General features: G+C 36.4%; 1 protein-coding gene across 4 annotated transcripts in view; it reads right to left on the bottom strand.

The window, feature by feature from the left end:
- The window catches only part of AKAP6 (A-kinase anchoring protein 6), a 256,721-nt gene that overhangs the window by 208,412 nt on the left and 36,249 nt on the right, over nucleotides 1–12,060 (bottom strand). For all 4 annotated transcript variants that reach the window (XM_031504984.2, XM_031504983.2, XM_021542661.3 and 1 more), the window contains exon 2: nucleotides 2,741–3,098. In XM_031504984.2, the coding sequence (XP_031360844.2) occupies nucleotides 2,741–3,055 (315 nt within the window). In that variant the 5' untranslated portion in view covers nucleotides 3,056–3,098. The remainder of the gene's footprint in view (nucleotides 1–2,740; nucleotides 3,099–12,060) is intronic.

Raw genomic sequence — 12,060 nt, forward strand, 5'->3', positions numbered from 1 at the left:
TAAGACAAAAGAAGGACACAGAGAGCATGCCTCTATTTGCTTGTAGCAAAACCATAATTTTTAAAAATATCTTTTACCATATTTGCAATTGGTAACAGCTACAGCGAATGTGTTAGAGCAATGTAAAAGTATCACAGAACATTCTGAGTTAAGAGTGATGCCAGGTGAATGACTAAAATAGGGCATTCTGGAATCTGAAGAGTTACAGTTCATCCAACTATCTTCCTGCAGCACTCCTGTGAAGCTGAGCTTTCCAGGAAATTTCCCAAGGGACAATATAAGAGAAATCTCCCACTCATGCTATGTGGCTAGTTCTGAGAAACTAACATTGCAAAAATAAGACAAGTATTTTCAAAGGATCAGTGGTGACTAGTAAAGCTCTAAGTCATGTAGCATGAAAAGAGACTAGCACCAAACACCAAAATCCCTAGAGAACAAGCCACAATGAAAATGCAATGCTTTTGCTTACAGAAAGAGCAGAAGAACAGACAGATCTGCAACTGAGATATTGAGAAAATTTTCACAAGAGAGAGAGATGATGCTGGTGCTGAGCAATTTTTCCAAGGAATAATATAAAGAATCTGCTCTGGCCTGGATCCCCAATCCAGTGTTATCACCAAGCCAACTGACACCCAGAGGAAAGAAATCAACTCTAAGCATCCAAAACAAACAAAGCTTCATGAAAATGGAATCGGACATCTCCTGGCTGAGGAAAACAAACTATGAGAAAACTAAAAATTGTTTGTCTTGTTGCTACATTTTCATTTTGAAAATTATATTCAGAAACCATTATGTGATAGACTTTTATCCAGCATCTGTATAATTCATTTTTCGCATTATGATTTGGGCAAAGGAGCAGAAAGAAGACTTCTTAAATTTGCAGATGAAAAAGATGAGTGCACTTGAAGGAGATACTTGTGGAATGAGATAAAAGAAAAAAAGCTTAATAATGGACAAAAGTAAAATCATACATGTAAAATTTCATGGATAAGAGAGGTAAAAAACCTATATTGCGGGAAAGGAGATTGGGAGATGCAGTGAATTACAAGCTGAACTTGAATCAATGATCTCCTGCTGTTTTGGAAAGCAGGAAAATACTAAACCGGTATGTATTGTTTGAAAGATATGTGAAACACTTTTTTCAGTCTACTCAGCAATGGGTCAAGCTTCACACTGAGCCCACTGTCAAGCTTAGGCACAACAGTTCCAGAAGAATACACATCACTGGGATGTAGCCCTCCAGGAATATTATCAAGGACAGAAGAAAAAAAATGTCTGTATGAAGCTGTAGTTGGGGTTTTTGTTTGGTTTGGATTTTTTGTCTTTTTTTTTTTTTTTAGTTTTTGTTATATAGTAGATAAACTATTCAAAATTTATCTAAAGTCTATATTATATTATACCATATAAAATAATTTCACAACACTTGTTTCTACAGTCATATTTCTTTTTGTCCGTTTTACAGGTCAGCAGGTTACAGAAGTTCTGTATTCCTAATGTGCTTATTCAAACTTGGCCTCATTTGTTTACATAGCTAAAACCCTTAGGACAGTATTTTTTGAACCCTCATTGACTCTTGTGAATTCACAAATGAACTCTAAAAAGAAGAAAAACCATGAGGAATGCTATTCATCTACTGACTTCTATTTATAAATCAAATGTATCAGAGGACATATGAGGGTGAGCTGTATGTACAGAATATTCTCATTTCATAAGCAGGCACAGATCAGTTCTGCCTGTGCTCTGAGCCAGCTGTGTGCAAACACCACCCACAAGCTCCACAGAGCTCCAGTTTCAGCTCAGCACTGCACTAATACAGCCACAAGCAATTCCAGATCAGAACTACCACCAAGCCCAGCATGACTTCTCACGTCTGCCTGCAGAAACCTTTTCACAATATCTGCTAAAACCTTATTGCACATTATGGATTTAGTCCTTTCTTCTTGTCAAAAGCTGGCAATTTCTACCCTAAATTATTTAGAAAAATGGTGGGAGCATTAATAAATCAAGATCAGCTCTCTATTTGGTTAGGAGTGATTACAGTACAGTCACTCTGGTTAGTGTTAGTATACAGCATTGTATTTTAAGACAGCTTACAGCTACAGTCCTAAAATAAACACAAACAAAATACCATTGCACTGAGTGTGAAGGAAGACTATGTTCACATAAACAGGCCTCAGAATGCAACTCTGAAGACAGCTCACTCTGAAAGATAACATTTGTGCTATTTTTGGAGACTGCCACCTTCAAAAGCATGCTTCATCTGCTGCAGCAAACCAGGCCACGCAAATGAACATACCTTACAGTCCCAAGCACTAATTATCTGAATTTTGCCTTGAATTTCAAATGAGTGGCTCCATTTACTGGAATGTTAGGAATTCTATTGGAATTTTATTTGGCAGTTTTAGGTACAGAAGCCCATTAAAATCAGTGGGAATATTTATGGGCACTTGTGAGATGTCCAGTCAGGTTACTGATAACATTTTATTGCTTGCTTTTGGAGTATGAACATGTTCATGAATATGGTTATGACTGTTGAATTACATGATGATCAAATAACGTTGCAAAAATTCTGATAATTGAGTGGCTTCTATTATCTCCCTTAAAAGGATTTATTCACTTTTTAACACAGGCTGTCAGATATGCTTCGGCAGTTAGGGAAAGCCCTTTTGTTGATTTTACTAACAGCAGAGTTGAATGAGACACCTTCACTGAGAAGTCTGTGATGTAAAATCCATCCTACCTTCAGCTGCACCAGATGCACATCCACGTGCTTGCTGTCCGAGTCCTGCTGGACGGAGTAGGTCAGGTCCCGGACCCTCTCAGACGTCATCCGAAGCCAGGTCTCGATTTCCGGCAAGTGGAGAACAATCTTCCAGTCGGCCCCGGTGTGCAGAGGAGGGGGCTTCTCATACTGCTGCCCAGAGTCAAGGTCCTTCAGGGCATCCCCTTCCCCTTCTTGTTCCACTGTAGGAGTCATGTTTATGAGCATGGGAGAGGCATCAGATGGCATCGGATCCAGTTCTTGTGTTCTCATGGGAGAAAGTGCTACATCCATGGCTAACGCGTCAAAGCCTAAACCATACTTCTTTCAAAAATAGCTGCAAAGATAAAAAGAAAACACATCGCTGTTTTGAGAACAAATTTAGCAACAAAATGCTCAAAGCCAAGGAGTAAATGATAATGTTTGAGATGTACTGCACATCTAAATAAATTCTTCACCCTAAAAATCTATACTGGAAGTTCAAGACTAAATAGATTTTTTCAGAATAAATTTGTTGATTTGAACATCATCTTTTTATGACAAAAGTAACAAATACTGCATTTCTCTCATTGCAATTTCCAATTATAATTTCTCATCTAATTTCCAATTATCTTGGAAATTATAGTTTTCACTAATGAAAAATATGTAGTGATTTTTTACAAATGCAACTTAAATAAATGAACATTGGCAAAAGTCAGCAGAACTTTACTGAACTCCACAATTAATACAAGATTGGTATTTGTAAACTAATACATATTGCAACATATTCCTTGGCCGGAAATTTAAGACTAAACAGAGTATTTCAAGATTCATTTAAATTCCCCTGCTGTTCACTCAACTATTGATCATGTACAACAAAAAAATTGCATACAAACCTGATGCAATTATTGAGGACACTTGATTGATTTATTGATTTCCATTTTGAACTTTAAATTCTAGTAGTTTTGTTAGATTAAGAACTATTGCAATAAGCAACAACTCTAGCAAAACATAGATACAATAATTCCCAAGGTCAAAACATGTACCTAAAAATAAAACAACATTTTACAAAGCCCAAATGCTTTTCATGAAAGCCCAAATGCTGTGTCATCAATATACACTTATGAGATCCACTGGACAAAGTAAAGAAAACATTTTACTTTGTGCCTCTTCCTCTGTATGTTCTACATACAGAAGAGGCTGTCATCAATCCTATGCATAAACAAGGAAAAAACAAAACCCCACAAAACCAAAAACAAACTAAAAAATAACCCCAAACAATTTCACTTATTTAACATAAAATCTATAAGATTGTAGAAATACAGACTTTTCACTGTTCAATCAACACTGTGAGTACTAATTATAGTCCTAAATATTTCATGTGGAGTCTCAGTATCCAGAAACTACTTCTGCAGGCAGTGAGAGTATCAAAAACGTATCCAGTCATAATTGCACTTGTCATAGCCAGGAAGGACCCAAAAATTGTGTTTTATGTTATTTCCTAACCTGCCACTACTTCGTATATCAGTTTTCGCACATCTATCACACTCACAAAAAAGTATGTTAAAGTAATACTAAATATTAACACTAAATATAAATTTGGTGCTTCAGAACAAAATTTTCTATCGGTGCAATCAAGCAAAGGAAAAAAGAATCAAAATATTCTCAGTGCCTGCTGTAGTAAAATTTCCAACTCTTTTAGCTTAAATTTTGAAAAATTACAAATTAAATTGTGCTAAATAACATGTTCTGCAGAAAAGCCAGATGAAAATAGTATTTTCAGGATGCTGAGTATTTTTTAAGTTAATCTCTTTACATTGCCTATTTTTCAGCTTAAACTCTGTTGCCATAAGTACTCAACATAAAGTGTGAGAAAAAAAATCAGTGTCATAACATTTTTGTTTGAGACATTGCTGATTATAGCCCCAGCTCTAAAGCATAGAATTCACCTGTTCTAACAGCCAAAACTATCCCAATATTTTAAACATATTATTTACATTTTTCCCTCCTGAAAGTGAAATTTTGGTGAAACACATGTAGTCCTTATTCCTGCATGTTTACTGTTAAACATGCCTACCAGAGAAACAGCTGTGAATCACTAAATGATACCAAAGCACAGCAAGAGCAGTGCTTGCTTCGGGTTTTTTCATAAAAACAAAACAAAAATAATCAGCCCAAAAAAAACAACAACCCTGGCACTCTTGCAGAGTTTTTCAGTATGACTCAGCTCTAGTAAGGACATTAAAGCAATTAGCAAACAGAAATGAAAACATGCTCCTGCAGAAGCAAACAAAAGCTGCTCCGTGCTGCATGCAGAGCGCACTTCCAGCTTTCATGCACTGAGTGGGCAATTAGCAACATTAGGAACCTGCTGACCTGGTTTTTGTTACGACGCGCTTGACTCTAAGAGTGGCTCTCCAGCATTGCAGCTAATGCCTCATTAATCCTAGCAGCTCTTACAGCCAAGTCCTTTACATTCTTCCCTTTCTGCCAGAGCACAAGTTGCAACACTTCAATTTAAGAATATGTGGAGAAATTTTAAAATAGATAATTCTTTACATCTGCTTAAAAAAATTATACAATAGTAATAAAACACGCTGTGGATACTAATTAGCAAGGTCTATGAAAGCTTTAAAAAGTTCACAAATGCTTGAAAGGAGAAACCTGCAGCTAGAAATGACCGAATCCAAACACTAGGACACAGATTTCTTTCAACTGATTCTTGGCAGAATAAAAAGGCATCATCCAGCTGTGCCGCGAGAAAGGACAGGAAGGTTCTCCAGGAACACCGGACCGAAGGCGGGCGGCAGCGCTGGCGCTCCTGACCCCGCGGGCGAGCGCGCAAGCCGCGCGTCCCGCCCGCAGCCGCCCCGCCCCAGCGCGCCCGCGGCCCCGCACGCCCTGGCTACCGGCAGGAAACGGGAAAATGCCCCGCCAGAGGCGCTTCTACGAAATTCTAATGTTGGAGTGCCAAACAGGCCCCGCAGCAACAGCCAGCCTCATAGACATATCTATTTTGTGCAATTCAGGAGTTACAAAACTTGCCGAAACACTCTTGATAAGAGTTCTGGTAGAAAAAAGGGATAGGAAGGGATGATCCAGTTGAACAATACTTTGGGGTCACGTGTTGATATTTTTAAATGACTGCTTTAAATGCTGGCCTTAAATTTGGTTATATTTCTGGAGCATTTTTGTTTATCCAGATTTTGTGAGATGTACAAATAGTGAATTGTAAACCACTAAAATTAAGTGTTATAACACATATCAAAACTGATTTTTTCCTTAGAGGCAATATTTATACCTTGCAAAAACAACTTTTGAAATGAGGTAAAGAAGGTATTTTATTTCCTTCTAAGCAGGACCTTATCACTCAAAATTTTTTTTTTATACAACTCAAAAGCTGTGCTCAGTCTCATTTTCTGAATCACAAAATCCTGGTAGCATCAATGACAGTTTTAGGTGGGCAAATCACATTCCAGCTTTTTTCTAAGCCAAACCTTTTCTGTACCCTGAAGAGTTATACAAACCAGCTGATTTTAAATTTGGGGTGAAATAGATGAAAATGCAATGTCAAAAAAATAGTTCTATATTTTAACATGTGCAGGGCATAACCTTATTTTCATCATCATAATTAGACTGAAAGTTATAATATCATTATTTCTAAAAAATACTCCCCCCAATTATTTATTTACAACTTCAAAAGCTACTGTTTCTGTCTGCTGAAGAGCACATTTAAGAACTATAATACACTGCTACCAGCTTGCATTCCTTCTGGTGGGGAAAAAAATGATGAATTGAGCATATTTTTTTGCCTTGTGTTAATGCTTTATATACAGTTTTACATTGTCATGGATCCTTGTATAAAAGGTGAGAGATCCTGTGTAAGCACATGCACACATATGCTTTCTATCTTCATCTTCAGTAAATGCATTACACCAAGCAGATGGCTGATCACCTTCCACTAATCACACAGACAATCTCACTTTCCCCTGCTCTTCCACTCAGTCAGATGCCAGCACTCTTACACAAAGCATAGCATGTCTGTGTCAGCCATAATAGAGTTTGTCAATCACCACAAGCCTTGGAAGGCTTCTCGCACTCATTCTGCTCCCCAGTTGTTCACATTTCCCTTGTTTATAAAGTGCAGGCCACATTCACTCTGCCAGCTATCAGATCATCCACATTTTCCTCCAATAGCAGCTCCTGTCAAACAAAGAATCATTAAGCATTTTAAGGCATAGAGTAGTCCAGTCATTGATCAGTGGTGCAGACACTGGGTCATATGAATGTTAATGAGCTCTAATTTCCCTTACTGTCACATGATGTTAAAATCATCCATAATCACTATACAGCCACCTGTCTGTCACGTAAATAATTCATTTCTATCTCAAAAATGCCAGGAAAAAAAAAAAAAAAAAAACAGAGAAACTCCACCACTTAATTTCGTCTGCTTACTGACTTTGAAATCTAATGATGTAAATTTTCAACATTAGATTTAACGAGCTCATTGATGCTGAATTTTCTTGAACAGATACAGTGAAAGTGAATGTCTCACACAGACATGTTATCTTTTCCATTTCAGTAGTCTCAGGAATTCTCTGCCAAGTTATAAAGCTCATCATACTTTTCCTTGAAAATGTAATTAACTTCATCAACTACAAAGATAAATTATGTCAGTACACAAAAAGTCTGAAATCTAGCATGTCAGTTACATATAGAGCAAATTGAATTTAATTTCACAGTAAGCCTATCTATGCTACACTGATCTTGTTGCTGATTTCCTATATAATTTTAAAAATAAACTATTTCAAAAAGCTTTGAATGAACTGAATTTTAATGGACCCAGTTTAGGTTTTTCTCTTTGTATCATTCCTCATGAATTTGTTTGAGAAACGCCTCCTTTGCAATTATCCTATTATTATATTTAAAATTCTGAACAAAATGGACAACTTTTCATTTAGGACTGCATGGCCTTCTCTTTCACATGTGAGACTGTTAGAAAGTACATCTGATAGGGAGCAGGATGATGCCTCAACTCCTTCAGGATATAGACCAAAGAGGCTTACACAGTGACTCCAATATTAAACACATGAGTCATGATTACAGTTTTTAATGTGACTGATTTAAAGTCCATTGAAAAGTCTGCCCCCAAGGCTTTAATGGCAGCAAAGCCAGACCATGAGGTTTTAACTGTGGAAATCGAACCATGGAAATTCAAGTTCCTGATTATGTGTCTAAATCAGAATTTAAGACACCACAATGACCCAACATAATCTTTCTTATTTACAGTTTCTTTTTCTAATACGAGGTGACGGAAAATGCAGAACTTCAAAGGCAAGTGTTCAGCCAGAAACTGGAAATTATTGTGGCAAATCAAGGAATGTAGAAATCCTACTGGAGGATTTAGCAAAAGATCTGTCTGAAACTGATGGCCTAGAAGGAGAGACTATGAAACAAACCAACAATCCATGAGGTCTAGGCTTTATATACCCAGGCAATCTCCAAGAAGCCATAGGTAAAACAGACAAATTGCTGGTTGTGGTGCGCATGGCCTTCCATTTGGAATTTCTTTAGTTCTTAGGTATCAGATGGTAAAGAAAGGTTCTGCAGATCCTTTCATATGATGTTTATATCATGAAAACATGTAGAAACTGTAGCAGAATGAGGCAACACCATTTTTTTAGAGGAAGACCCCCCCCACCCCCCATAACTTTTGAAAAGCACACTACTGGTGTTTTCCAACAAAATACTTTTGACAAGATTCAGTGTCAAAGGCTAAATGAGTCTAAACAGCCATGTTATAAGGAGGAAGGTCCTTGAATGAACAAATAATGAAAATAGTAAACAGTGGAATGAAGTGCAAATGCAGATCACAAGCAGGGTTTCACAGATACCTCTGCTAAGCGCTATGCTTCTCAATAAGTGGATTAATGATCTGAAAAATTAGTGAAAAATCAAGTGGAAAAAGTGTGTAGGAAGTGTTGAAATACTTGGGATAAATATAAACTGAGTAAATGAAAGATGTCACAAGGCAAAAAAAATGCAATAACATAAGATTAAACTTAATATAGTCAAATATTGTTATGTATATGAAAAAGAAAAAACAATCCAACCACAAAAAAAGGCTATGTCTTGCCTGAAACAGTGCAATAAATTTATCTGCTCCTAGCTCATACAATTTTATGTTCTCATTTATAAAAAAGCAGGGAGGCTAGCTGGAAATGATCCCATTAGATAACTGCCATAAGGTTCATCAGAAAAAAAATCTACACTACAACATATACAGACATTGAAAACAATTGTGTAGTGTCAGACTCATACAGACAGAGAAACATATTCAGAGAGTCAAACATATTGTGATGAGCAGCTGTTTCCTCGTCCTTTCTAACTCAGTACACGTTTGCCCTGCAGTAACAGTGTCTGGGAGATGATCTACAAAGAGATAAGGATTTAAATGGACAAAGACAAATTAGCTGCTTCATATTAACTCATCATTACTTCAATATCATTTATTAACTAACTGCTCTATACCATCTTGGGTTTTTTTTTTGTTTGGTTTTTTTTTTTTTTGTCCTAATTTTCATTCCAGAAAGCCAGCAGTACATAGAAGCAACATTTATAACACTGATTTTTCAGCACACATGTGAGTGGGTTTTTTTGTTGGTTTTTTTTGATTTGCATATTTGGGCAGGCTGTTTTAGCTTTCCTGGATACAGTCATCTTTATTGTTCAAGTGGCTAAGAGTGAGCAAAACATTTACAAATATAAAATATTTTTTTCCCTTCAGCTACAAAAGTCAGATGGTGAAAGATGTATAACTACTGTATCAAGAATATGGTGTCTTGTTCCAAAATTTTTCTCTGAAGAGATTGTGAGAAACGTCTTTTAAATTGGAAGATAGCAAAATCAAGATTAGGCTTGGCCAAATATTAATCTGGATTTAAAATGATCTTTCAGTGTAGACAGAGGCAGTGAGCTATAAGTGAGAACATTCTGAACTGTTTCTCCTATCTCAGCAGAATGAAAAACTGGTGCAACTCTCAGCTCAAAGTTAGGGCAAATAAAAATAATGTTTGACTCCAATTTCACACTCTAGTTTCATTGCAAATAAATGCTAATCACTTCAGGGAAATCTTAACATTTTTTCTGAGAAAATGTTTCCAGGGGCTAAATTAGCTTATTCCTTTTGATTATGGAAGCTGATTATAAGAAATTAATTACATGTATCAAGGAGCAATATGACCTTATAATAGATCAGATAAGAACTTTCTCACATGTATTGTACAAAGTATGTCAGTCACAGCCAATGTCTCACTGCCTTGCAAGTCTTACATCTTTCTCTAGCAGAAAGACCATAATTTCAGCTTCTTCCTTAAATATGTTACAGGTACTGCAATACTGGATGTTCTGTCAATTAGTACAAATGTTATAAAAAAAAAAAAACAACAACAACAACAATCCACCTGCAGAATTTTCAGGGCACAATATTAGCATGAAGATCCACATATGCAACTTGAGGCATTTAAATTGCCCCAGCCCCTATACTAATGATAAAATAGATCAAAAGAACCACAAGTCATGCCGTAATTTCTGAAACTAGTCTTGTTACACTAAAATTTAAACATTTTATGATAATAAAGGTAGAATTTTAAAATAAATGGTACTTTTTGGAATGATGCACAATGCAGCTGCTGAGACAAGAGAGTCTTTATGAAAATCAGTCTTTGGTGTTATATGAGACACAGCACTCTACGACTACCTGGCCCTGTAAACTCTCACTATCATGTAAAGTTTAACTATAAATAATTTAGCTGTTTGGTATAATATTTTCTCTGGTCTTCTGAAGAACACCAAAGCAATTGCTTTTTTTTTCTCAATTTAGGGATTCACAGAAATAGACCAAGTTCTTTGGACTAGAAGCTGGTTTTTTGTACTGAGTCATGCTCATGAAAGGTTCTGCTATATTGCTTTGGTTCATGGTTTCATCTCATATCAGTAGTACACTATCAAATTGTGTGCATGCCCTTGTTTCAGATATTCAGCTATCACAATAATAGTGCAGTGTAGAATAGTTTCTTTATTTTGGGGATTAATTTTTAATGTATATTAAAATAAGATACTTGGTGTACTACAAGGATGACCCATGGCTTCAGTAACTACTCTGCAAATCCTTTCCTCCTCAATCATGATATTGATAAAATCCTGCCACTTCATGTTGATTTACTGGTCAGCTAAAAATAGATATCCAGTCCTGTTGTGTAATCAGTCGATTGACAACAACACACAAAATTAAGGCACAAATGTTTTTACCCTTTTAAGTAATTCTCATATATTACACTGCTTTCTTTTGCCATAAACTTGATCAGGTAGACCAAAATTAGGTTAAGTTGGAAGAGGAATAAAAATTTTGGTGGTTCTGAAAATTCATGATACAAAATTATTTCTTAAAAAAACCTTAGCTAGTTAAAAGATGTTAACATAAGTTAACAATCCACAAACTGCAAACTGCTGTGAATAAGAATTTTGGTTTAAAGATGAACTATACCTGCAATTATAAATTTTTAAGAAGGATAGAACTCTTTACTTCCTAAAGGCAAGCACAGGAAGGGAAAGTCTGTACTATTCAGCATAACCTATAAAATGATAAGGTTGTTTTCATTGTTTGCACACAGTGTCTCATTATCATGGGAGGCACCTGCCTCCATTCTAAGACTTTACATGGTGGACTAGATGATATTATACCTGTACTTAAGAAATTACACAAGAACCCTAGAAAATATAGCTAGAAGCATCAATACTGTCTGCATGAGGAAAAGGGAAGGGAAGAAGAAAGATACAGATTTAAAGCTTGGTGTGTCACTATGGGGAACAAGGACTCTGAATAGGAATTCTACCTACTCTGGGTACCTTTTTTCTTTCTTCCTGCCTTCCTCAATGATTTTGACTCTCATTCTATGATAACAGGACAAACAGACACCCAAATATAGAAACTTCTTTGTAAGAGCAAACAGCTAAGATGGTGAAGATATCACTTTTCAATACTAAAAACCATCTCAAAGATGACCTTGCACAATGGGTCCTGACCAAACTGCACTGTAAGAACAGATATCACAGAACCTGGATACCTGTGCTGTAGCTTGCAACTTGATTTTCATAGTCATCTTGTGGGCTGGCACAGAAGAGAGAGGTGTCAGTCTACAGCTGCAGAACTACTTGTATGTGAGAATAAACAGGTTTGAGTATTTCTGATTCAGATCCTTGAATCTCTGTAACTCAGAAAGCATTGCCTTTGTTTTCTGCCTCATTATGACTGGGCTACA

Source organism: Lonchura striata, chromosome 6 (genome assembly GCF_046129695.1).
Source record: "Lonchura striata isolate bLonStr1 chromosome 6, bLonStr1.mat, whole genome shotgun sequence".
NCBI lineage: Eukaryota > Metazoa > Chordata > Aves > Passeriformes > Estrildidae > Lonchura > Lonchura striata.